General features: G+C 45.6%; 6 protein-coding genes across 7 annotated transcripts in view; 3 read left to right on the top strand and 3 right to left on the bottom strand.

The window, feature by feature from the left end:
* The window catches only part of LOC310827726 (GTPase IMAP family member 8-like), a 59,302-nt gene extending 43,353 nt beyond the window's left edge, over nt 1-15,949 (top strand). The window contains exons 2-6 of the mRNA XM_083704105.1: nt 9,144-9,569; nt 10,631-10,678; nt 12,246-12,977; nt 14,506-15,278; nt 15,805-15,949. Coding sequence (XP_083560231.1) covers nt 9,350-9,569; nt 10,631-10,678; nt 12,246-12,977; nt 14,506-15,278; nt 15,805-15,912 — 1,881 coding nt within the window. The 5' untranslated portion in view covers nt 9,144-9,349 and the 3' untranslated portion in view covers nt 15,913-15,949. The remainder of the gene's footprint in view (nt 1-9,143; nt 9,570-10,630; nt 10,679-12,245; nt 12,978-14,505; nt 15,279-15,804) is intronic.
* LOC310827680 (uncharacterized protein) overlaps nt 1-26,864 on the top strand; it is a 919,426-nt gene that overhangs the window by 671,329 nt on the left and 221,233 nt on the right. The gene's annotated exons all lie outside the window — the stretch shown is intronic.
* Nucleotides 1-26,864, bottom strand: part of GIMAP8 (GTPase, IMAP family member 8) — a 212,140-nt gene that overhangs the window by 119,168 nt on the left and 66,108 nt on the right. The window lies entirely within an intron of this gene.
* Nucleotides 1-26,864, top strand: part of LOC310827821 (erythroblast NAD(P)(+)--arginine ADP-ribosyltransferase-like) — an 840,324-nt gene that overhangs the window by 753,489 nt on the left and 59,971 nt on the right. The window lies entirely within an intron of this gene.
* LOC310827848 (GTPase IMAP family member 4-like) lies at nt 4,786-9,212 on the bottom strand. 2 transcript variants are annotated; one of them, XM_083704365.1, is made up of 3 exons: nt 9,128-9,212; nt 6,625-6,686; nt 5,037-5,808 (listed from the first exon to the last, which is right to left on the bottom strand). In XM_083704365.1, the coding sequence occupies exons 2-3, from the start codon at nt 6,641-6,643 to the stop codon at nt 5,153-5,155; spliced, it is 675 nt and encodes a 224-aa protein (XP_083560491.1). In that variant the 5' UTR covers nt 6,644-6,686; nt 9,128-9,212; the 3' UTR covers nt 5,037-5,152. The 2 variants fall into 2 exon arrangements, with proteins under 2 accessions (XP_083560492.1, XP_083560491.1); XM_083704366.1 differs by lacking the exon at nt 9,128-9,212 and having other exon boundaries at nt 4,786-5,808; nt 6,625-7,132.
* On the bottom strand, nt 18,717-23,879 carry LOC310827824 (erythroblast NAD(P)(+)--arginine ADP-ribosyltransferase-like). Its single transcript, XM_083704305.1, has 3 exons — nt 23,179-23,879; nt 20,957-21,731; nt 18,717-19,884 (listed from the first exon to the last, which is right to left on the bottom strand). Exons 1-3 carry the CDS (start codon nt 23,323-23,325, stop codon nt 19,808-19,810), a joined length of 999 nt encoding a protein of 332 aa, XP_083560431.1. The 5' UTR covers nt 23,326-23,879; the 3' UTR covers nt 18,717-19,807.

Below are 26,864 nucleotides of genomic sequence, written 5' to 3'. Positions count from 1 at the left end.
GCAGCGTACCGGTGAGGAGTCAGCGTTTGCTGTTAGGCGTTGTTTCCGATGTGGGTCTTCAGCGCATCTAAAACGACAATGTCCGGAGTTGGTCAAGTCTCAGGAGCAGAGACGAGATCAGCAGCAGCAGCAGCGTAAAAAGAAATTCTTCAAACGAAAACAGTCGGCTCAGCTGGTGACCGCCGAGGTCAAGATTGCTGATGAGAAACAAGCTGTCTGGGTGGTCGATTCGGGAGCATCTCGGCACATCGTAAATTCAGATGAATTGTTTGTTTCCAAGAACTCAGCACAGCGCAGCCAGGTGGCCCTAGCAGACGGAAGTACTTCCGAAGTGATTTCGGGGGGTGCAGTTTTTGTTCCTTGTCTTCATGAATGCCTGCAAAATGTACTTTATGTGCCTTCATTAAGGAGCAATCTGATGTCTGTAGATTGTTTGCTAAAAGCTGGGTTTAAAGTGTATTTTGAAGGAGACAGTTGCATTATTAAGAAGGCTGGTGAGATTTTAGGCACTGCTAAGTCAGAGGGAGGCTTGTTTTGGCTTAAAGCAGGATCTCAAGTTGCAGCAGTAGTCAGTAAATCTCAGCCTGCAGTGAATAACAAAGCTATACATGACAACTGTGTGCACTTATTGCATAGGAAATTGGGGCATGCTGGCTGGAAAAGTGTACTAAAAATGTCTGAATTGGCTGATGGGGGTAATTTAAAGAGTTGTAACAAGTACCTTGATTGTAATGTTTGTAAAAAGGTTAAAACCCACAGAGTCTCTTACCCCAGAAGTGACAGAGTTAGTGAGTCACCGCTACAGCTGGTTCACATGGACGTAATTGGTCCATTTGCTGTAAGCAGGGGTGGATCGCGTTTTTCATTAACAATTGTGGATGACGCCACACGTTACTCTTGGGTTTTTCCCATGAAGAATAAGGGTGATGTGTTCACTAAGTTTAAAGGCTGGGTGGCATCTGTGGAAAGATTTCTGTCCCTTAAACTCAGAAGGATTCAGACGGACAGAGGTGGCGAATTTATGTCAAATGCTTTTAGAGATTGGTTACAAAAGCGTGGCATTGGGCATAGAAAAACGAACGCTTTTTCCCCAGAGGAGAATGGCGTTGCAGAGCGAAAACACAGATCTTTACAAAATATGATGTTTGCCATGCTTGATGATGCTGATTTGCCCATGTCTTATTGGGGGGAGAGCATGCTCACCGCGTGTTATCTCCAAAATAGGCTCTTTCATCAAACAATAGGTACAACTCCGTACTTTAAATTGTTTCAGAAAAAACCCAAAATTTACCATTTGCAGGTGTTTGGATCAAAAGCCTGGGTATTAATTCCAAAACAAATGAGAAAGAAGGGAGATCCTAAGACCAAACATTTAGTGTTTGTGGGCTACCAGGAGCTGGGAAAAGGTTTCCGCTTTGCTGAAGGGACAAATGGCATTGTGATCTCCAGGAATGCCAGTTTTTGTGAACATAGTGGTTGGGAGAGACTACATGCCAATACTGAGGTTTGGTTTGAACCTTCCCAGGAGCTTCATGACTCTGAAGGTAAACATAGAGAATCAGAGTCTGAGGGGGAGGAAAGTTCAGATAAGAGCTCTCAGGAAAGTGGAATTAGCCAGAGACCAGTTGCTAAGCAACAAAAGAGAGGTCGTAGTTCTGAGGAGGAAAGTGGATCAGAAGAAAAATTTTCTCCCAGAAGATCTAAAAGACAAAACAAAGGAGTGCCTCCGGTGCGTTTTTCTCCAGATACTGCAAATGTGTTTAGTGTAATTGCAGAGCCCAAGAGTTTTCAGGAGGTGTTAAAGTTACCAAAAGAGGAGGCAGAGCTCTGGAAACAGGCAATGGAGGAAGAGATGTCCTCTCTGAATGAGCACAAGGTCTTTACACCAGTAGCAGCGCCTGAGGGGGCAGAGATTGTAGGCTGCAGGTGGGTGTACAAACGTAAACCACTGGTGACAGGAAAGTACAAATACAAAGCTCGTTTAGTGGCTCAAGGATACTCTCAGAGGCCTGGAAAAGATTATGACGAGACTTTTTCCCCTACTGCTAAGTGGGACAGTGTAAGGCTGATTCTAACGCTTGGGGCAAAGAGAAAACTCCTGTTAAACCATTTTGATATCCAGACTGCATATTTACATGCATCAATATCAGAAGACCTGTACCTAGCCGAACCGCCTGGTTATGAGACAGGTTCCAATAGAGTGTTGAAATTAAACAAAGCTCTATATGGTCTCAAACAGGCGGCAAGATCTTGGAACAAATGTTTCCATGAGGCCTTAGTGTCATTTGGTTTCAAGCAGAGTACAGCTGACAATTGTGTTTATGTACGTGGTACAGGCAGTGATCAAGAGTTTTGTCTGATTTATGTAGATGATGTATTGTATGCTTGCAAAACAGATAAACAAACTAAAAGGTTTGCCAAGCAATTGTCCAGTAAGTTCAAAATGAAGGACTTAGGCCCGGTTAGGACATATCTAGGGTTGGAAGTGTGCTGGGCCCAAGATGGCAGCTGCCTAATTAGTCAGCAGAACAAGGTTAAACAACTACTGACTACATACAGGATGCAGGATTGCAAAGGGGCAGTGGTGCCTATGGATCCAGGTTTCATAAAAACACTTCATATAGATGAGAGTCCTGAATTTGAACATCCTGATATATATCATTCTGTAATTGGAAGTTTATTGTATCTAGCACAGTGGTCCAGACCTGATATTAGCTATGCAGTAGGCATATTAAGTAGATTGGTCTCAAAACCCACACTAAATGCCTGGAAAGGGGTAAAACAAGTTCTGAGATACCTCAAACAGACAATTGGCTATATGTTACAATTAAATTTTTCAGAGGATGAAATGTTGAGTTGCTTCTGTGATAGTGACTGGGGAAATTTGCCAGATAGAAAATCTGTCACAGGACTAGTCATAATGGTCGGTGGAGCTCTAATCAGCTGGCGGTCACGCAAGCAAGACGTTGTAAGTGTGTCATCAACGGAATCCGAGTACGCCGCATTGAGTGAATTGTGCAACGAGGTGATTTATTTCAAGCATTTGTTAGCAGATTTAAATGTAAATTGTGGAGAACCAGTACAAGTTTACATTGATAATCAGGCTTGTATAACCTTAAGTAAAACAGAGGGTTTCAAATCACGTTCCAAACATATATCTGTAAAATACCAAAATGTACGTTGCTGTGTACAAGACAATATAATCACATGTACTTATGTATCAAGTGAAGAAAATGTAGCAGATGTATTAACTAAACCATTGGCAAAGATAAAGAACAAGCAAATGTGCAAGGGTTTAGGTTTGCTGGAAAAATCTCCTACATAGGTGTTATTTGATGTTAATTGTCCAGCAGAATCTGTGAGGGGGTGTTCAGTTTTTGTTAATTGATTCTCATGAAAACTTACAGATTCTGGCTTCACACAATTAACTCAAGGCAGTGTCAATTTACTCTTGACACTGAAAGCCAAGGTCTGCTTGACCTAGAAGCTACTTACTCTGATTGGTTAACGACCAGCACTCAACTCTGTTATCTAGGAATGCTAGCACAGTTTGTGTTAGGAGGGTGTGTTAGGAGTAGAAGTGCTGTGTATGGTTAAGAGAGAGAGAGAAGGAAAGGATTTATTTTGCTTTGTTTTGTATGCAGAAACTCTGCTGGTTTTATTTTTCCTTTTAATAAATCCTGTAAATAGTTATTCTGAGTCTAGCTGACAAGTCATTTCCACCTCAACTAGCTTCTTCGCTGTGCAGGAAAACTCTGCTACATTTGGGCTAAAGCCATTAGAGCTATGCCTGACACTTCAAAGTTCCAAGAGTCAAAGCAATGGACAACAAGAAAAATTACAAACCCACAGCAAACAAGACAATATAGTGGTACCTCGGGTTACATACGCTTCAGGTTATACACGCTTCAGGTTACAGACTCCACTAACCCAGAAATATTACCTCGGGTTAAGAACTTTGCTTCAGGATGAGAACAGAAATCGTGCAGCTGCGACGCAGCGGCAGCAGGAGGCTCCATTAGCTAAAGTGGTGCTTCAGGTTAAGAACAGTTTCAAGTTAAGAATGGACCTCTGGAACGAATTAAGTACTTAACCCGAGTTACCACTGTAATGTCATTTTCTTATAAATCTGCACAACTGAGCATGGGGAAGTAATAGACTTAGATGGGAACCCAGAGTCAGGCAGTCCACTCCTCTCAACAAAAGCTGGTCTTCTTCTGGATTAGAACAAACTCAATCAGGGAGGCGACTGGGGCAAGTAACACTCCCGCCTCAGTCTCCGTTTTGTAAAATGGGAATCATGGGTAAATGGTGTCTCTAACAAGATTATTCTGAGGGCAAACACCAAATGATGTAAAGCGATTTGAGATAAATAAATATATTTCCCCAGGAAGTGTACAATGCCTACGCTTGCCTCTCTCAGTGGGCTGGGCGGTTTGCTTCGGGTGTTGACACAAAGGTCTCTCTCTCCTCCAGAAGGCCGGAGGAGGCAGTCCCCACTTTGGGTCCAAGGTTAAGTTGGTGGATTCCAGCATCTTACTACTGCTTTCAAACCACGTGTTTGAAATATATCAGGGGGATGATATATCTGTTCAGTTTCTGTTAATTGATTCTCATGAAAACTTACAGATTCTGGCTTCACACAATTAACTCAAGGCAGTGTCAATTTACTCTTGGCTGAAAGCCAAGGTCTACTTGACCTAGAAACTGCTTTCTCTGATTGGTTAACGACCAGCACTCAACTCTGTTATCTAGGAATGCTAGCACAGTTTGTGTTAGGAGGGTGTGTTAGGAGTAGAAGTGCTGTGTATGGTTAAGAGAGAGAGAAAGAAAGGATTTATTTTGCTTTGTTTTGTATGCAGAAACTCTGCTGGTTTTATTTTTCCTTTTAATAAATCCTGTAAATAGTTATTCTGAGTCTAGCTGACTAGTCATTTCCACCTCAACTAGCTTCCTCGCTGTGCAGGAAAACTCTGCTACGTTTGGGCTAAAGCCATTAGAGCTATGCCTGACACTTCAAAGTTCCAAGAATATCACCTGTTTTTTTCCTTTGAGACTAAGAACTGCTCTGAGACAGACAGATTTGCAGAGGACAATAGATGGAGCCGGAGGGAACAGGGTTAAAGCACCCCATATGCCATGGCATACTCTTTTACAGTATGTTACACAGTAATCTAAAATCAGGATTCTTCTTAACCTCTTTTTTGTCCTTCTCTAGCATGTCTTCCGTGTAGCAGGGGGCTGCCTTGTTCCTTTTGACCAGGTCGTCAATCATCCCAAGCAATTCGGCCACCTGCTCCTCTCTTTCCTGCCCTTCCGCCCGGTTGTTGAAAGCCAGGCATCTCCCGCCACACTGAGCAATCTGGTTCTGCAGATCCTGGTCTCCTGCCTTTAAGAACTCTTTCAAAGGCCTATCTTCCAGCTCATCCTTGCGAGTGAACAAGATGATCATGTAGTCCTTGGCTTTGCAGCTGAAGATCTCCTGGATCAACCGAGCAACGTCTTTCTCCTCCTTGCTGAAACGATTCAGCTGAATGACTTGTATGATGGCATGGGCTCCTGGGTAGATGTACTTCACACAGGTCTTGATTTCCTTGGCAGTTTCATCTTTTAGAACCTTTGTGTCAAAAAAGCCAGGTGTATCAACCACCACAATTCTCCTACCACCAATGACCGTGTCCTCTCTCTGACACTCTGCTGTCACTGAGGAAGGAGAGATGGCCGACGTAAACTCTTTCTTCCCCAGGATGGTGTTTCCTGTTGCACTTTTCCCAGCTCCAGTTTTGCCGACCAGGGCGATCCTCAGTTCTACAAGAAAGAGGCAAGAGATGGTGAGCAACTCTTTTGCAAGGTACTGATACCCACTGGACAGCCTCAAGCCCCCATCCCCTGAGCTTCTTGGCTTGGCAGCAGGTGAGGGAGAAATGCTCCTGCTGACCCCTTTGGCTATTATATATATATATATATATATATACACACACTGAAGCAGGTGTGCTTTCTTTGTGCATCTTTCATTGGAAAACTGCATCCAGATGCTGTGATTTGTTTGGGTAGTGGGAATTAGCTAGTTTTGTATAATAAATAAATAAATAAATAAATAAATAAATAAAATGTTTTTAAATTGCCTACCCTTCACCCAAGGTTCCAGGGTGGGTTACAACAATAAAGCACAATCTTAAAAGCAGTTTCAAGCAACTTACAATTACAGAAACAGGGTGTGCCCTATAGATACCTGAAGCTTCAAAAGCCAGAGTAAAGAGGTCCACCTTCAGCATTCCCCAGAAGCTGCACAATGAAGGCTCCAGATGCACCTTCGGTGCCACCACAGAGAAGGCCCTGGGCTTCCACCGTCCCTGAACTGTTGAGGGTGGTAGAACAACCAAGAGGACCCCTTCCACCAATTGTAGCACCAAAGAGGGTCTGCAGGGAAAGACGGGGGTCTTTCAGGTATAAGGGCCTGTGTCATTTTGGGCTTTAAACACCAATGTGAGCACCTTGAATATTGTCTGGAAACAAACCATGAATCAAGCTAATTTCTCTCCCATGGTTACATTGATTCCATCCAACACAGACCAGGAATCTGGGAGAATGAGATCAAGGCAGTTTAAAGGTTAAAGGACTTACCTTTTCTTTTCTCAGCCATATTCAGACAAGCAGAAAGAGTCACAAGTCAATATTCAGGCTTTCTAGAGTGGAAGCAAAATGAAAAATAGAATCAGCTAATAAGAAGCTTTGTTTATTAGGTAGAAATGTGCCCCCCTCCAAAAAAAAAAAAAATCTTGCCTCACAGAATTCTTTTTGCAGTTTAGAGAGGGACCATCCTAAGACGATTTGTGATTCCATGCCACCCCACTGGCTCATGCCCAGAATAAAACCTGTGGCCCCCAGATTCTCACTGACTAAAATGTCATATCTATGTAGCAATCTTCCAAGAGATGCTTTAGCTCAACCTTTGGTGAGGTCCCAGAGGAAGAGAGTTATGGACTTGGGCAGCAGCCACTAATGGCCCCTTCAGACTCCTAGCTGACATCTGAATGGAGAAGGGAGTCGGGAGAATTTGCTTCCAGGAGCGCCAAGTATAGGGGGCAGAAGGGGCTTCAGTTCCCTCCATATTTCTAGGCAGGAGGTTGAGCTCCCCGCCCCCCAGGTGAGCACTGGCCCGCTGAGGGGGGGGAAGCATGGAGGGCAATGTTCACCCTTCTCTCTCAGCAACATCACGTGACACTAGGCCCCCGCAAAGTGGGGGGCAAGTTGGTGCCCCTGTTTGCTGCCTTAGTATGAGATATGTTCTCAGTATGCCTTGGAACTATGCTGCGTTCAGGAATGTCAGGAAGGGCGGTCCTGTTGCTGGCTGGCTTTTCCCCTTTGCAAAAGAAGCTGCACAACTGTGAGCTGATCCCCCCAAAAAACGGGGCTTTCCCCCTTTCCTCCTCTAAAAACTAGGCGCATTTTATGATCAGGTGCATCTTATGATGCTTGAATATGAAAGAGAGAAAAAGTATGTGTGTTGCGTTCAGTGCAGAATCCAGTTGGACCCTTGTGGCTGTCCAGCGGTGCTGGTCAAGTGGGGCAAGTGGGGCACAGCCCCACCAAGCTCAGCCATCCTTCAGGCAGCCTCCAACTTCCCCTACTTCTTACTCTAGGGAGGGTGTGGCTGTGAACAGAGTTGCCTTTATAGAAATCAGTAGGGAGGAGAAAGGGCGAGTTTGGTCCGTCTGCAGTTGGCTCTGCCTCTACCTACTCCTGGGCTCCCTGGTTTCTACCAGCCCAGTCCGAATGGCCACTGCTTTGGTTCACTGTCCAAAGCGATTTGGGAAGAGATGCCACCGAAGGATTGATTTTTCAGAGGGACCCTTTCTCTTTCCTCTGCCTCTCCTTTCTCTATCCAATTTAGTGGAGATTTCTTGCAGGGAGAAGCTGTGTGCCGAAAAATCCCTGGTGTGGGGCAGAAGAAGTCATTTCCATTCCTCACCCCTACTGATTTTTTTTCTTTTTCTTTTTATACCAACCCCCCCCCCCCATGGCAAAGGAAACACGACAGGTCTAATTCTGCGATTTGTCAGTCTCTATGTCTGGAAATTTCAGGCAATTCTGGCAGGGGAATAAAGGGAAAGGGAAATGTTCTTTTAAAACTAAACTTTAAAACCCCTAAAAAGATGATCCTGCAGATTGTCAGGCTCCTTTAATTGCAAATTTAATCAAAAGGAAAAGATTCATTATTATACAGGCAAGCCAAAGTTTTGCTTCCAAGACTCAGATTTTCTTCAAAAAGTTTTTTTGTGTTTTATGTTGAGATAACCTCAAATTAATTTCTAAAGGTTTTTGGTCCAAAATTGGGTGCAGGAGATTTTTTGAAATTTTCGATTTTCAGGCGATTTAGGCTAATGCAATTCTGCGTCAGTGCCACAGAAGAGGGTCACCGACTATTCAAAGTGATTTTTTGTCATTTTATTCCCGGTAGGTTCAATAATCCATAGTGCACAAACCACAACTAACACGTGTATCATACTTTTGTCGTAGAATGGGATAACCATGTATTTGTTATGTTATAAAAATAAGGAGGGTGGTTTTTGTATTATAAATCAATTATAAAATAAATTGATTTTGAAGTAACTTTTTAAAAAACAAATTACTTCTTTGGACAGGTTTAATGTCTCTTTGAACCTGAAACATTCATGAGAATAGTTAAAATTGTAATCTCTTATGTTACAGTTTCATCTGATATATTTAAAAAAATAAGTTTTATTGATTATATAATAAAAACAAAATGCGTCTCAGACCCCTTGTTCATTTTATTGTGTAAAACACTTCTGCAAGAAATTGCATTAGCCTAAGTCGCGTGAAAATTGAAATTTTCAAAAAATTCTCCCTTGTCCAATTTTGGACCAAAAAAACTTTAGAAAATAAATTGACGTTATCTCATAATTTCTTTGGAAGAAAATGTGAGTCGTGAGAGCACAATCGAGTATTAAAATCAGGTTATTTGGCGTGGAATGACCCAAGAGCTCTAACAGCCTCTAGCAACAGGTCAAACAAAGCAGACCTTGAGCATCTCTGAGGCAGGTTGAGATACAGAAGACTTAAAGTCAAACCTTGTGGCTGCTGCTCCCAGCTCCCAAATACCAACCTGTGGTCCGTCTGAGGTGTGGGTCTCACTCAGTGTGGGTCTCCCTCCGTGTGGGTCTCCCTCTGTGTGGTCCTTCTGAGGTGTGGGTCTCCTCCTCCTCCTCCTGTTGCTGTGCTCCTCTTGGCTGCTTCTCCAAGAACTGCAGAAGACCAAATGCAGCTCCTCTTAAATTTTCCTCCCAGAGGGCAGTTTTGTCCTCTCCTGTAGCCAATAGAAACAGAAATGCAATTCCGGGAAGCTGTTTTGGCTTCTCAGAACATGATCTGGCTGCTAGCCAAGAAATGCTTTTGGGGTGTGTGTGTGGAGCTCATGCTTGCCACCTGCATTTTATTCAGCTCAGAACAGAGTCGGCCATCGACAGAGAGGGAGGGAAGAAACTGCAGAGCAGAGGGACCATCAAACACGAGAGTCTTCTTCAAGCTCCAGAGGCGTCACAAAGAAGGTACTGTTTCCTTTCTTGTCTTAGGAACATCTGAAGCTCCTTTTGCAAGGAGATGTCACCTGGCTCAGCCATGCCCCACCTGGAGTTGCTAGCAGTGGAACCCAAGACCATCTCTATGCAAACCAGAGGCTCAGCTGCTGAGCTGTGCCCCCTGCCCCAAACCACATGGAGAAAATAGGAAGCTGTTTTGTACTGAACTAGACTGACTGGTCCATTTAGATTAGTATTGTCCACACTGACAGACAGTGGCTTCTCCAGGGCTTCTGAGTGGGGAGGTTCCGGGGGGGGGGGCTGAAATGGTGACATTCAGCAGCAGCAGAAGGAAGCAAGTGGGAGAGAGTCCACTGGGGGGAGGGGGAGGCGCTGGAAGTGGTTGGCATCAGCCCCCTCCCCACTGCAAAGCAGCTGCCTTTAAGAGGTGGTCATATCTCTGGAGGGTATTTTCATCAGGACTAGGCCCCAAGGAGCCTACAGACCATCATCCTGAGTGGCTGCAGCTGTTCAGGGCCCTCCCCAAACCAGCCCACCTGCCTGGGAGCTGCAGAAGGGAGGATATCAGGCCAGGCTGCCAGGGACCCCCAAGGCAGAAACAGAAGCAGGTAAGGGGGGAGGAGATGCAGCTCTGGCTGGAGGGAGGGAATATCCGGGTGCTTTTCTTAACTGTTTGAGGGGTGGTGAGGGCAAAGCAAGTATACCTGCAAATGTAGAGGGTGGGAAGATTCCTGCAAGAGATTGTGAAGGACAAAGTGTTAGGCATGTTTATTTATTAATGCTTATACACCTCTTGGTGATAAAAACCACACACCCTCAAAGCTGTTTCCAAAAAGAGAGAAAAATGAAATTACCAACAGGAAAAATGAGCAAACCTAATTTAGGACCAATGCATGTAAAAAAATTCATCAACTGCCTGCCTAGTAATCGAATCCCAAATCTGCAGGGGCAGAATATGGTGCTTTGAGGTTCTTTCAGGGTTGTGTTTACATCATGAGCTTCCTCTGGTGATGGTGAGGAGTTTGGGCAAAGCAGGAGCTAATGAACTTCATTTTCTGGTTCTCTTCCAGGTCAGCATTCCGCCTGGACAATGGAGGAATGGAGAGAGGAAGTTAGAGGTAAGTCTCTCCCTTCTCCTGACCCTCCTCTGAAAGAACCACGTGAAGGGAATGGGGAAGGTTGGACCATTCGTGAACCACAGTTGGAAGGGTGAGGTGACTCCAGGTACTTAGGGGAATTGTTGCAGTGTATGGACCCTGCATGGTGGCAGTTTGGGGGGGCAAATTCCCAGGCAACAATTCTGTGGGAATGTTGTGGATACTAGGAGAGGATATAGTGATTAAATATTATCCTTCCTCACTCATGCTTGTGAGCTAGTAGCAGAGCACATTCCCTTGCAAATTGCAGGAAGTGAGTTGATGGATTCGTCAGAACCATTTGAGTTATGCAATCCAGTCTGGCTTGTCCAGATTGGATTGTTCCTGGTAAACACCCTTTGTTCCCTCTTAAGAACAATAATGGCACAACAGTCTTCTTTTAAAATGTAATGATAAGATTTACTCACATTCAGTTCACAGTATGATCCTGAAGGCAGGCTTTTGCTTTTAGCTACAGGGAAAGGTGAGGATTCATCCTCTACAGATAGGTAGCCGTGTTGGTCTGCCATAGTCAAAACAAAAAATTCCTTCCAGTAGCACCTTAAAGACCAACTAAGTTAGTTCTAGGTATGAGCTTTCGTGTGCATGCACACTTCTTCAGATTTGGCTTGTTTGTCCAATATAGAGAGCTGAAGGACACTGTTGGCATTTGATGGCAAAGGATAAACCTTACGCCAAAGGATAAACGGACATAAATCTGACACCAGGAATCACAAGACAGAGAAACCAGTAGGAGAACACTTCAATCTCCCAGGACATTCTATACAAGATCTCAAAATAGCTGTTCTGTTACCAAGGAATTTCAGAAATAGACTGGAAAGAGAAGCTGCTGAATTGCAACTTATTACCAATCTTAAAACCATGGAGAGACCTGGTCTGAACAAAGACGTTGGATTCTTATCTCATTATACATGACAAAGCCATTTTTCACCTTCTCACCCCTTGCTTTTTCCTGTAAGACCTATTGCAGTCGTTAAGAGTCGTCAACAGGCTCATCACAGCTATCTGCCAATCACCCATTCCCACCACCCTTCTGAGTAATACCCCTCCCCACCTTCTCACTATATAGAAGGGTCTAGTGACTTCTGTTTCAGTGTATCTGAAGAAGTGTGCATGCACACGAAAGCTCATACCTAGAACTAACTTAGTTGGTCTTTAAGGTGCTACTGGAAGGAATTTTTGGTTCATCCTCTAGTGAGGGATGAGCCCATGTGCTGCTGACTGAGGGCCAGCACACAGCAAAAGGGCATCAAGATGGAACAAGGTGAAAAAGTGAAAAGCGAAAAGGGAAGATGGCTGCATGACCAGCCCTTTTATGGGGTCTCCCAGGGTCACGCCCATCTACCTGGTCACATGCAAGGGGAGGATGCTCCAGATCAGGTGTGACAGGAAGTCCTCCTGGCTGGAGCAACATCCCCTGTGTGTCCACTCTAGGCAACCAGGAAATGTTGTGTTTGACTGCTTTTGTGATGTTACAACCCACAAGTTCGGTCCTGGATGCCCAGACATCTTCCTAATTCCTTCCCAGAGACTACCAAGGCACAGGAGAGCAGAACCAGAAACCTCAATGAAGATCTACGGATTGTTCTTGTTGGGAAGACGGGAGGAGGGAGAAGTGCCACAGGAAACACCATTTTGGGTGAAGAGAAGTTTGAGTCCAAACTCTCCCTGAAGCCAGTGACCGAGACTTGCAGCATAGAGGTCCGAGCAGAGAGGTGGAAGGGGAAACAAGTAGTCGTCATTGACACTCCAGACATTTTTGATGCTCGTCCTCTAACACAGCATGATATTCTGGAAGTCCAGAAGTGCCTCTCTCTTTGTAAGCCAGGTCCCCATGCTCTAGTGTTTGTGATGCAAGCCGGCCGTTTCACCGAGGAAGACGCTGTGGCCGTGAAGAGGGTGGAGGAGGTCTTTGGCCCAGAGGCCACAAAGTACATGATCGTCTTGTTCACCCGCAAAGAAGAACTAGAGACAGAAAGCCTAGAGGAGTACATAGAGCTATCTGGAAACAAAGCCCTGCAGGATTTGGTGGGGAAGTGCCAGGGCCGTTGCTGCGCTTTCAACAACAAAGGGACGGGAGAGGAAAGGGCCAGCCAGGCGGAAGAGCTGCTGGTGAAAATCGAGCAGATGATGATAGACAACCAGAACAAGCCTTTCCTTGAGCTGTTTCCAAGAGGACCTACAAGAAGCGCAGCTGAAATGAAACCAGAGGAAGAGGCAATGGACACAGACGAAGGAGGACTAAATGAATTCCCTGAAGGTAGAATCAAATTATGATTCTGAAGCAGTTAGAGACCTCCCTGGGTTGAGTTTCCCTAGGTAGACCTTCCTTAAAGAGACCCACCAAATACCTGAACTTCTTCTTTGTTCAAGTAAGAGCTCAAAGGAGAGCAGAATCCTGCACCTAGAAGGGGGTGGCTCTGTAACCCACTAACATTTTGCAAATTATGGAGATGGGTGCAAGGGTTTGCTTGCTTTATGCAATTCATCACATGAGACCTATGCAGGCATTTGATTCACACATGCATACTGTATGCCCAGCATCCCAATGGTTGGAAATTCCAGGTCATTGGGGCTCCTGGTTGTGGGGTGGCTTCTAATTGTGTTCAGATGAATGTGCTTAGAATCCCCTTCAGACCCTGTTTCATAATGTCCAGAGTGGAGTCAGTGCTAGCCAGGACACAGGCAGGTGGACATCTGTGTTTTTCCTCCTGGCTACATGTGGGAGAATCTCTTAAATTTTGACTTCTCTCTGCTTCTCACTTTCCCCAATTATTAAGCACAGCTCTCCACATTTCAACATATACTCTAGTATATGCATTTTTGTACACCTTACTTGGCTGGAAAACTGCACTAATAACTTCAGAGAAATGTGGATTTCAATGGATGGTTGTTTTGCTTTGCATATTGTTTCAGAAAGTCCGTATTGGATAGCTTCTGATGCCGCCAGGGGAAGAGACTCCACAATCGCATCCTCACCACTGGGAAGGCCTGGCCACACCACGTCACTGGGGCACCCTGAGCCTCCCCAACCAACAGGACAGGAAGAAAGGAACCCCCTGCCAATCCCAGGAGGATGTGGGATGGCCGATGGAGGGAGAAGTGCTCCAAGGAACCCTTTGGCCCCAGGTCAGTTTGGCCTTGAGAGCCATGGATAACACCTTAAATGGGGACCAGAAAGATTCAGATAGGCCTGAATGTTGCTTCAGTTGACACTGAGAGATTACCCACACTTACATTTTACCCACCACATTCCAGGCACACATCCATGATTTGAAACTCTGTGTTTGAGAATGTTTGGTTGGTTGGTTGGTTTTTGCTGTGAGGTTTCCCCACAACAACTGAGTGTCTAAAGCTGAATCAAAGCAAATGTCATAGAATCATAGAATTGGAAGGGAGCCCCATTGCCATCTAGCCCAACCCCTGGCAATGCAGGAATCTCAGCTCAAGCATCCATGACAGACGGCCATCCAACCTCTGCTTAAAAACCTCCAGGGAAGGAGAGCCCCTCACCGCCCAAGGGAGACCGTTCCACTGTCAAGCATCCCTTGCCCTCAGAAGGTTCTTCCTGCTGTTCAGTTGGAATCTCCTTCATTGCAACTTGTAATGTCAATTCAGGTTTCCCAAGGATTGACATTTGCTCTGATTCAGCTTTAAAGAGCAGGTTTTCTTGGGGAAACCAAGACCAGGTCATTGGACACCGAGCTATAACCTGAGGACTGTGCCTGGGAAGCGTGGAGGAAAGGGACGTGTGATTAATATGAACATTCCTTATTCCTTTCCAACAGAGCCTGGGAATGTGAGTCGATCCCACAAGGATTCTGAACTGCGGGTCGTTCTTGTTGGGAAGACGGGAGGAGGCAGAAGTGCCACAGGAAACACCCTTCTGGGGGAGAAGAAGACCTTTGAGTCCAAACTCTCCCCGAAGCCAGTGACCCAGACATGCAGGGGAGAGGTCCGAGCAGAGAAGTGGAAGGAGAAGCAAGTCGTCATCATTGACTCTCCGGCCATTTTTGATGCTGGTCTTCAGACACAGCATGATATTCTGGAAGTCCAGAAGTGCCTCTCTCTCTGTGAGCCAGGTCCCCACGCCCTGGTGTTTGTGACGCAGGCTGGCCGTTTCACCGAGGAAGACACTGTGGCCGTGAAGAGGGTGGAGGAGGTCTTTGGCGCAGAGGCCACAAAGTACATGATCGTCTTGTTCACCCGCAAAGAAGACCTAGAGAAAGAAAGCCTAGAGGACTACATAGAGCTATCTGGAAACCGACCTCTTCAGGATCTGGTGAGAAAATGCCAGGGCCGTTGCTGCGCTTTCAACAACAGAGGGACGGGAAAGGAAAGGGCCAGCCAGGCGGAAGAGCTGCTGTCTCTGATTGAGAAGGTGGTTCAGGAGAACGGGGACCAGCCGTATCTCAAGCCGCATCCGATGGAGATGTCACTGAGGTCAGATGGAAGGAATCCTGGGGAGACGTCAAAGCAGACAGCAGCAGGGGACCCAGTGGAGGATGAAATGAATGCTGGAGGAATCCCCAAAGGGCAGCAGAAGAAGAAATCAAAGAAGGTAGGGTACAAAGAATAAGAATGGGGCCCCTGTCTTTTCCAATTGCTGATGACTTAAATGGTAGCCAAATTCAAACTTGGAAAAGGAGGATGGAACAGGGTTGTTTTCAGTTGCTCCAGATGGTAAGAGCTGAACAAGCAGCTCAAAAGTAAAACGAAAAATGAAAGCATTAGGAAGAACTTCATGTTCCTGGGGAAGAATTTATTAATTTAATGCATTTATATCCCACCTTTATATCCGTGGGACTCAAGGTGGCACAAGTGGTCCCCCCCCCCCCCCATTATTTAATCTCAACAAGAATGCTATTTCTATTTCTATTAGAGGTTTTTAAGCAGAGGCTGGGGGGCTCCCCATTGAGAGGCTGCAGAAGGGTTGGGCTAGATGATGTTTGAGGTCCTTCCCATGAGCTTAAGGGGGGGTTAAATTCTTGCTTATTTGAGAACTCCCCCCCCCTCTCCCCCTTGACATCTTTCCCCCTTTCTCTTGACTCCACACCAATCACTTACCCCGGGTTTGTTTCCAACAGGCGTTTAGTTCTGCCGTGGGCTCCCTTTATTCGTACCTTATCCCAGAATCCGGAGAAGCTTCCAAAGAAGGCAGAGGAGGAGCAGGAAGATCTCATCCTCCAATGTAAACGGAAGCAGCAGCATCAATAAACACAGCAGGATAATCTCCCATCATTATTGCACGTCCTCCGTGTGGCACTATTCCTTCATCCCCCTTGCCCTTCACAACCTCCTTAAGCCTAAAGTGGGTTTAACATTTTGGATCCAGGGAATTCTGTGGCTTATCCACACTTCCCCTTGTTTTTCTGCCTCTCCACAGGAAACCCTCTCCTTGGCGCTCGGTTGAAGCAAATGTCAATAGTCTTTCCTAAGGATTGATGTTTGCTCTGATTTAGATGTTCTGATGTTTGTTCTATTGGGAGGAGTGTGAAAAGGGGGGAACTGCTCAGACAGGTGTTTTCTAGGGATGGGATTGAGGAAGGGTGGACAAGCCAGTGTGTGGTAAATAAATCAAGATTCCTGTTTTAAAGTCATCCATGTTGGTGGCCATCAATATAAGCTTATTCTTCATATGCTGAATTAGATATATATGGGGACACTAACATCTTTTAAATGCTTGGAGCCTCTAAAACCCTCTCAGGTCCTGGCAGTGGGCATGGGGAGTTCAGTGGCGCTTTGTGTGCACCAGGGGAAGGTGTCGAGGGCACAATTGTGCCCCTGGGAAACCTATTGGCAGCTGCTGGTCTATGACGCCAGCCTCCAAGGCAGCTGGAACATCCTTCCCTTCCCGAGATCACTTAGCTCTTTCTACCTCATCAGCAGACACCTGGTGTCCGCTGCGCACCTGATGCTTCTCATTTCCTTTCCCCCTCCCCTCTCAATAAGTTGACATAACTCCTCCTTTCTCCTGATTCCTCTCATTGGTAACAAACACACAGCAAACAACGGTTCGAAATTATACTTGTTGTCTTTTGTTTGTGTTTGTTTTTTACTGTTGTTTATTTGTATGTTTTTGTTTTTTTCTTGGAAAACTTAATATATATTATTTAAAACACACACACACACACACACACACACACACACACAGCAGATGGGGGGGGAGGCGAGTGTCTTCTGCAGCCTCCTTTTGAATCAGCAGAACCATCCGCTTCTAAGACTTGCCCTTTGGAAACAAAACCAACTCTTCCAATATTTTATTTATTGTAAAAAGGAAGGTCTGTGCTATTTTGCAACCACTTGGAAATTATCCTAGGGGCTGATGGGTGAACTGAAGTCGGGTCTTTCAGTAAGACGTCCATGCTCACTTTGGGTGTGTGTAGGGGGGGGGGGGGAACAGCCCCTTTCCATGCACGAGCTGCCCACCCACCATGCATTTTGCATGTGCCAGAACAGGGCCGGATTTAGATTGGATGCGGCCCTCAGCTCCTGAAGTTAATGGGGCCCTTTCTGTGTCCAGCTGTCCTTTGTCAACAACAAATTGTCCCTGTTTTTGTGTTGAATATATGCTATATGGTCATTTAAGGACCTGATAGGTATTTAAAGCCATTTGCACATCACAAAATACGTGTTTTTTAAAAGTAATTGTTGAACTGAAATACAATTAAGAAGTATATTAGTAGTGAAACACAATTAAGAAGTATGTTAATAGTGAAATAATTATTAAGCTCTAACTTAAAATGATTTATTCATCATGAACTTAATAATGCAAACATATTGGCATTTGGGAATAACAAAAGTTCATTTAGAAACACAATTTACAAAGACTCATCATCTAGTCTCCAGAAACTTGCTATAACATGAAATAATAATAGGTGTAAATGAAATAATAATAGGTGTAAATATATGATGCAAACTACTAATAATTACAAATAGCAGAATGTAGGCACCCTATATATAGAAAGGAGCAAACGAGTGATATTTGAGGGAGCAGGCGAGCAGGCGGGGCCCATGACTTACATCATAGGAGCCTACACAACACAAAACGCTGTTGCTGTATGTAGCTTATATTTGATTTGTTTTTTATCTTATATTTTGGAAATGTACATCCAGGGGCTTTTTTCCCCCTTTAACTTTTTGCCGCCTCCCCCCAAGAGAGTGGGGCTCTAAGCTCTGGCTTGTTGAGCTTATACCTCAATCCGGCACTGGGCCAGAATCTCTCAGCCTTGAAGGTGGATGGATGCGGAGCTCAGCGTCCCACGATCATTTATCAGTTTTAGACTCTTAAATAGTAGCAGTTGCCAGGAAATTGTCCTGTTCACCTCTGCGTAGTTCCTTCTTTCAGATATCACATGTCAAAGTGCAAGTAGATAAATAGGTACCGCTCCGGCGGGAAGGTAAACGGTGTTTCTGTGCGCTGCTCTGGTTCACCAGAAGCGGCTTGGTCATGCTGGCCACGTGACCCGGAAGCTGTACGCCAGCTCCCTTGGCCAATAAAGCGAGATGAGCGCCGCAACCCCAGAGTCGGCCACAACTGGACCTAACGGTCGGGGTCCCTTTACCTTTATAAATGCAATATGACAATTAAATGAATGCTAAGCATTGTGGATCCAAGCCTGTTTGCTGCTCTGCTTGTTCTCTGTGTGCGGAAGGGACCTTCTCGGCACAGGAAGGTGGGAAACTGCAAGGGAGAGGGCGTTCCTTGGGGGAATTGATTGTCCCAAATTCATGGTGGGAATTCTCTCATACTTTTTTGTGAAAATTCAGAATAAATTGTTGAATTTGGATCCTTCGTGGCTTCTCAATTTTTATTCACCTCACTTCTAGGAAGTGAGTTGAAAGAAATGACCACAAGGAAGCCATCTCTGGAATTCAAAATCAGCAGAGAGAGGACTCAGCATGCACTGCTCACAATCCCTTCCTTTTTGCTATTTCATACCAAGCCACATGAAAAAGGCAATGATTTGGAAAATTATGAAGAATAACTGGCAAATGGTGAAAAGCGGCAAATTTTTAACATAGTAAAAGCACAGCGCTAACAATACCTTATATGGAAATGTTTGCAATACAACTACTAGGAGCATTGTATGGAAGCAATAGGAAACTGTTTGCATTAGCAAAGCAAAGGTAAAGAGGTATGTCTTCAGGATTAGGCAGGAATCCTTCAACGCAGCTGATTTGCAGAGGTCATTGCCTCTCAATCCTAGAGCACAATGTTGCTTTGCTGATCAAAATGAGAAAAACCTTGTGCGCCACCTCTGTCTCCTTGAGGGAAAGGCAGTAACAAGGGTAAACTTTTAAAAAAATGAACTAAATATTTTTTTGCCTCTCTCTACCTATTGACAAATACTTATTTCCTCCCCTCCCCCCACAGCAACATATATTCTCATAATGTAATCAAGCTCAGGTGGTTCTGGATGTAAGTGATGCGGAAGCTGCTCTTTCCCTCTTCCTCAGATGCAGAACGTTACACAAATGCCCAGATGATCATCATCCAAACAAGGCCAGAGATCAATGTGTCCCCAAGATTATCACCTTCCTGGCTTATGGAAAACATTTGGGGATCATCTTAGCTCCCATTGTCCTCTTTCTGTCTTTAACAGCAGGGAGTGTGTTGGATGTCAACGTGGTATGTGTCCAACCAGATTTGGTGTCCACCTTTGAATAGGCTAGGCTAGGATTTTGTGCTGCTCCACATCCCCGAGGCAGCCATTTTGTGACTGGCAGGGGCACCAGCTCCTGGGGGCTGAGACCTTTTTTCCCCCTCCCCCATATTTTGGGTGGTATGGACGCCCTGACAACGTTCAGAAAGCATGGAGGCGGAGTGTGGAGCCAACGGTGGCCCAGGTCTGGCCTCTGGCTCCTCCTCTTCCTGCTGTGGAAGGGAAGGAGGTTCAAAGCACCTCCTGGTGGTGGTGGCCCTGGGAGGAGGAGAGGCAGAGCCACTGACCACTGAAGCCACACAGCTGCTGCATTCAGCTCTGCCCCCAGCTCCTCCTGACGTCGTGCCATCGCACACACGAAATTGGGCCCTCCAGTCGCTTTCACAAGCTGGTGCCTCTGGTGAGCAGCACCCACAGCACTTTCTCAGAATTCGAAGTGTTCCCACTGGTCCAAAACGTTGGGTGACCCCTGGTCCACAGCATCGTCCTCATAGTTCCCACCTATAACAAGAACCACAACATTAGTCGTTCATGTATTATTAACCTTCATGCTCCAAAAGGGGTCATCCACCCCCACCCCCGTCTCTCTCTCTGCATTATTGCACCCCACAAACACATTCCACACCGCGAAAAGTATGTGAGGAGGCTGCAGAGCTGAGCCAGTGAGGAGTGGAGCCCAGGAGGCAAAGGGCTGTGGCCAAGGGAGAGTCCTGAGGCATCTTCCTTCAGCTCCTGGGCCTAAGGTTCCCCATCCCAGATATAGGGCACTGTTAGCGCTCTAAAAAGAACCTTTCTAGAGCAAAATAGAGGACACATTTGCCAACTTCCAGTTTTAACTCTGGATTGCTCTCTACCCATGAAAAAGAGGACGTGTCCTGGAAAAGGAGGACATATGTCAACCCTGCAATGCCCATCTCATTCTGTATTAGGGAGAAGTAATAAATCCAGGAACTCTTTTCCTGTTAGTGACAAACAAATGCCCTTTTCACTCTCCTTTGTTGATTTTTAATATCGTATTAATTTGCAATAAAAAGGGGAGTAACTACCAAATACAAAAGAAAATTCGAAGTTGAAATACAATAAAGGAGAAAGTGGGTGAACCATTTCAGAAAAGTGTGTCTGGGTAGGAAGTTAACTTGTAGTGAATAAATAAGGAGACAAATGATCTGTTATTTTACAATTCCAATATTGGGCGGACAGGGTACATCTTTGAATACATTTGTTTTAACAACTACAGTACTGTATATAATTTTCCTGTTAGAAGTTTGCTTTCTTTGCCTCTGCTTTGTAACTATAATTTTAACTCTGCTATTTGATGCTGCTTTTACTTCGTTATATTAGGGGTTGACATCCAACATCAGACATATCCAGAGTGGGAGCAATGAAATAAATTGACTTAAATCTACTGATATCAATAGGTCTACTCTATGACTAATGACAGTTATCCCTCTTCCATTCTAGCAAGGGAGGAAGGAAGGAAGGAAGGAAGGAAGGAAGGAAGGAAGGAAGGAAGGAAGGAAGGAAGGAAACTTGCCTATTCTCTGATCCCAGGAGTAATTGCTTGGGTTCTTACCACTTGCATATGCACAGTTGTATTTGATGAATTTCCCAGCAGAGCGGAGCTGTATGCGGGTTGTACCATCCGCATCCTTTCTGGAACTTACAACCCTGAACTGCTCATAGGGTGGGATCAGAACCTCATCCTCATTGGGGAAGGAAGAAAATTCTTTGATGAGAACCCCATGACAAGTGTAAATCTCAAAGATGGTTTTGGCCACAGGCTGTCCAACTCTCGATTCAGGATCTGCAGCGAAACATTGGGCAATCCCCTCTTGCCATGATGAGGACGTGAATTGCCCAAAACGGACCGTATCATTAACAGTAGTGCTGAAGTGGATATTTCTGACCCCGCGAAACACCTTGTAACATGGGGGGCTGGGGGTGTTGGAGATCCTCAGATCCTGAAGGGCTCTGGTCAGGAGAAAGTGGAAGGTCTTGAAGTTGAAATTATTCCGGTAATGTTCCTTGGATTCCCCAGCTTTTCTTACAGCTGCGTTGAAATCAGGATACAACTTGGGTTCTTCAAAGGTATAAGCCATGATTGCTGCAGCGTACTCTGGCGTGAGGTTTCTGGGCCAGTTACTATCATCCCTCAAGTTGGCTACTAATTTCCAGGCGTTGGCATAAATTTTGTTTTTGAGGAGCTCGGTTTGGTTTAGCCGTGCAATCTCCTTCTCCATCGTCTGTTCACAGCCCTCGTATTGGTCATCGAAGGAATTCAGGGCCATGTCAAGCTTTAACTCGTTGCCTAAAAAACGGTCTTGTCTTGGGCTGGAGCTATGGGAGACCTCAAGCAGAAAAGAATAATATGGGTAAGCAGCTTAGTGTATGAAGAGGCTGGGAAGGTGAGACTTTGCGATAGAGGCTCCTATCACAGGTCATGTTATGCAGCATCCCTGACAGATGGCCACCCACCCTCTGCTATAAAACCTCCAAAAAAGGAGTGTCCTTCAATCTGTTTCTACTCCATTGTTGTTTTAATTTTTTTGAAAGTTTACATTGTTGATTTTTCTTATTGATAAGAAAACCAGGCAGAGGGCCTTCTTGGTAGTAATGCCCGCCCTGTGGAACACCCTCCCATCTAGAAAATAAACAACTATTTGACTTTTAGAAGACATCTGAAGGCAGCCCTGTTTAGGGAACATTTTTAATGTTTGATGTTTTGTTGTGTTTTTAATATTCTGTTGGGAGCTGCCCAGAGTTGCTGGGGAAACCCAGCCAAATGGGTGGGGTATAAATAATAAATTGTTGTTGTTCTATTTTTTATTTTTTTTGTAAAGCACGTTGAGGTTTGTTTAGTTTTCACAAATAAAGCAGTGCATATTTTTTTATGAATCAGTAAGGTGTTCCCCGAATCACTACCTGCTCTAATAAAACAATAAAAAGGAAATGAGACCTCTTTACAAACTGCCCCCTTTCCTTGTTTGGGATGTGTGCTGAGGCTGTTTCCAACTGCACATGTGCAAAAAATGAAAATATATCTATGCCCAAAGTGAAGTAGAATTGTGTCCAGTTAGCACTGAGAACAAGGAAGCGATGTTTCACTTAGTATCTTCTAGGGCTCTCAGCAAGCCTTCCGTCTGACTTCTCCAGCTCCATGCAAAGGCATTGATCCCTCTGCCCCTAGTTGTTGGGCGTTGGGGGGCAGAACTGTGAAGAACTTCTTCAGTAAAGATCCGGATCTTTAGGGGGCGGAGAAGGCTCTCCTTGACGGCTCTGCTCTGCCTCCCCAGCTGCGTGCAGTAATGCTTCCAAATACCAGTTGCTGGAATGCCAGTTGCTCTCGCACTCATGCCCCGCTTGTGGGCTTCCCATCTGGTTGGCTGCAGTAAGGACAAGATGCTGGACCAGATGGACCACTGGCCTGATCCAACAGGCAGGCTCTTATGTTTTCCAGGCTCCATCTCGTCTGGCATCCAGTTACCTACAGTGCCTACTGACCAATCAGATACTTGCAAAAGCCAGCCCTTGCCAATGTATAGCACCCTCGACCCTGGAGGTTAGCAGTCAGTGAATGACCTCCTTGGAGAATGCCTGGACCGAGTCTGAGGAATGGCCAAAGCCCTGTGTTAGAGCAGAAGGTCCCAGGTGGGCATCTCCTGAAAGGGCTGGGAAAATCCCTTGCCTGAAACCCTGCAGGAGGCTGGTGAAACCCAAACTCCAGATTTAAGATTGAATTCTGGACTGAAGCCCACCTTTGCCCCCTCCTCCACCCTCCAAGGTGCCTTTTCATACCTGATTGTCTCCTGTGAAGATTCCCATCAGATGCAACACCAGGACTCTGTGGAGAGGGGACTTCATTGTCCACGCCCGTTCGTTGTTGAGGTGAAGCAAGTTAGGTGCAGGCGGAGCGGATATCTCTATCTGCACGCTTGCTTCCATTTGAAACTTACTTGCAGCTTTATGTGTTTTTTTCTCACCGAAACAGGAAACAGGCCGATTTGAGGTTTCGGAGGCAGAGGAAGCTCACTTCCTCAATGTTCAACTAAGTTCATTCTAGCAAAAACATACCCAATGACAGGTCTCGTTTTCACAGAGATTCCTCCAGTAACAGGAAGAGGGAGAGGCTTGTTTCTCTACATCCTTCCCCTCAACACCATCAAAGAGCATTTCAATCTGCACTTCTGGTTTGTTACTCAGCCAAATTAGAGGGGCGACTATTAGTATACAAAGCCCTCCATAGCTTGGGATCAGTTTACTTGAAGGAGTGGCCTGCCCGACTCTCATCTCTGGAACTGGGACTTTTCACAAGTGCAGAGCCGTCTTTCCCATTGGTCTTAGTGGCGCATTGCGCCAGGGCGCTGGTCTCTCCGGGGCGCCCCAGCGAGTGGGGGAGCTGCGTGGCTTTGCCTCCCCTTTCCCTACACGCCCGCCAGCTGTGCCCCCTCAACCATAGGGCTGGTGGACGTGCAGCTTCCTTCCCAAGCCTCCTCGGGAGGAGAGCGATCCCTGCAGAGGATTGGGAAAAGGGAGACAACTCTGGGAAACGGGGGGGGGGGATCTTTGCACCACAGCGCTTGAAATGCTTAAGACGGCCCTGCACAAGTGCCACATAATCTCCGTCCTTCATTGGGCAGGCTTCTTTTAAACGTTGCTTAAACTTCCTTTCCACAGGCAAGCCTACAGAGACATGGAATTTCATTGGGTACATTGCTTTTAAAAAGCTATTGGTTTGTAGATATATCTTGATAATTCAGATATGTTTAATGTTTTTAAAGTCTGTTTACATCAGTATTTTAAATTATATAGGTGTGTGTGTGTGTCAGGGGCTCAGGAGCAGAGGCACAGGGAAGAGGGGAGATGGAGAGCGAGGGGGAGGAATCCGAGGGGAGCGTAGGAGGGGACAGTGGTCCGAGGGATTCCATGAGCCTCTCCAGCGAATCGGAGGATTCACAAAAGGGGGCGCCAGTGGCCAGGGGCAGGGGGTTCCCAAGGGGAACGCCCCAGGAGCAAGGGGGCAGCAGGGACTCCCAGAGCAGTAGTTGGAAATCAGGACCAGCTTCCCCACCAGAGCAGAGTGGGGGGGAAGAGTCCCAGGTATCGGGGCCAGTGCTTTCCCCACCAGGGAGAGGAGACGAGGCAGAGCTGACCACGCCTCCATCGGAGAGTCAGGCAACGGAGGGGAGGTCAGATCCGGCCAGTGTCACGGAAGAGGGAAGCAGTGATAGAAGCAGTGTAACGGTTAGGAGAAAGATCACTGGGTTGGCGCGAGAAACAAGTTCGAATGTACAGGAGCGCGGGACAGCAGAGAATGAGGATTGGGAACCGGGTCCTAAAGCCCGCTGGAGGCAGGGGGAGGAGCTAAGCGACTCAGCGTCGGAGGAGTCCAGAAAGGGGAATGCCCCGGTGGGCAGGAGGACCCAGAGGAGGAGAAAACAGCGCAGAAGGTGGAGCAGGGCTAGGATCTTAAACTGGTGCGGAAGGGGAGGAGATTCAGACGGGACTTTGCCGATCTAAGGTCTAAGACGTAGGGCTGCACGCTCTGGCGTTGAAATGGAAACTAAACTTCAATAAAGACTTTTGTACATTACATCAACCTGGCGTTGGTCCTCTGTGAGCTGGGACCTAGAGGCAGCTCTGACAGTGTGTATCTTGCTAAATAAGAATAAATAAATATATGACACCCCACTGCACTGTACTCTATTCCATAGCTTAGGTTGGGGTTGGGGTGGGCAAATTTTGGTTTATCTTCATTTCTCATTTTTTGATTCTTAAGTCCAGTCCTCCACATTTCCACTTCAATTTGTGAGTATATATTTCTTTCAAGTCCTGCTGAAATTTTTCCTAAAATAATGCATTTCTATATTCCATTTTTGACAATACAGTGGTACCTTGGTTCTCAAACTTAATCTGTTCCGGAAGTCCGTTCCAAAACCAAAGTGTTCCAAAACCAAGATGTGCTTTCCCGTAAGAAGTAATGCAAAAAGATTAATCCATTCCAGACTTTTAAAAACAACCCATAAAACAGCAATTTAACCTGAATTTTACTCTCTAACGAGACTATTGATCCATAAAATGAAAGCAATTAAAATGAATAAGACAGTATTGTAGATGATTTTTTTTAAAAATTCTTACCTGCACTGATGATAGTCATTGTTTGGATGGGGGGCTTTTATCCATTTCTGCAGTCACATAATCAGTAGTTGAACTGGGTTCCACACAGTCACAAAAACAAATTAACCGAAAAAGCCTCAAAAACAAAAATGCTAAATAAATAGCAAAAACAAAAGTGCCAAATACAGTGGTACCTTGGTTCTCGAACTTAATCTGTTCTGGAAATCCATTTGACTTCTGAAATGTTCAAAAACCAAGACGTGGCTTCTGGTTGGTGCAGGTGCCCCGGAAACAACAGCCAACAGCTGCATCAGACGTTCAGCTTCCAAAAAAACACTTCCAGGTTTTTGGTGTTTGAGAACAAAGTTACCACTGTATAAACTTATATATGCACTGTATGCCCTGTCATGTGCATTTTTACGCACATTATTTGGCTAGAGGACTGGGTTACAAAATCCAAAGAAGTGAGAATTCCAAAGATGGCTGTCTTTTGGTTTTTGCGCTGTTTGAGAAAGTGTGAATTAGGTTGGTTCACCTTTAAATGTGAACTGGAGCACATTTCCATGCTTAGTTGAGAGGGCCTGCCCAGGTGACGCACAAGCTCACTTGGGGTGGAAAGTACTTGTGGGGTTGCCAGTGATGAAACAACTTGTGGTCCAAGAGACGGCTGCCTAGGATTTTCCAAGGCTTGGGCACAATCCACTTCCAAAGCAGATTTGGGCCTGGGCACAGGCAGATTTTGAAGAGACCCCTTGATTTGACTGGAGGAGACAACAGACAGAACAATCTCCCTTGATCCTTAACAGAATTGGGGGAGCATTTTCTAAAAGTGTGTTTTATCAACACTGCTGAGCAAACTGGCTTGTGGTCCTTCACTCTCCACAGGGAGTCCTGCGAAGGGTATTTCAGTGGAGGAGGCGGGATATTGGGGACAGTGGCCTAGCAAGGTCAGGTGGTACCCGGTGTGGATGGGATTGGCTGCGGGTTGAGTGATGATGAGTCACCGACTGTTTACGTCTCGCTCGAGTACAAACTGCAGAGACAGGCTTTGGCAGAACGAAACACCCCCTGCCCTCCTTGTCCATTTGCTCTCCACTACACAGCGTCGAGTTCAGCCGTGTTTTGTTGCGTTTCTTGACTGAACTAAAAGGTTTCAATATGTATTGTGTTGACTTGCTGAGGTTAATTAATTGTCAGGCGAAGTTATCAAACTCGTTTTAAATAATATTATTTTTTCCAAAAAAAAGTGTCGTGAGCCCAATTTCTTAATTTTTTAAAAAAAATTTTAAAAACACGTATTTTTGCCATTTTGTCACACACACACCCCAGTGGTGACACCCGGGGTGGCCCGGCATTAGATGTGATTC

Source organism: Podarcis gaigeae (assembly GCF_964106915.1).
Source record: "Podarcis gaigeae genome assembly, chromosome: 12".
NCBI classification, from domain to species: Eukaryota; Metazoa; Chordata; class Lepidosauria; order Squamata; family Lacertidae; genus Podarcis; species Podarcis gaigeae.
This window is presented reverse-complemented; position numbering and strand designations above follow the sequence as displayed.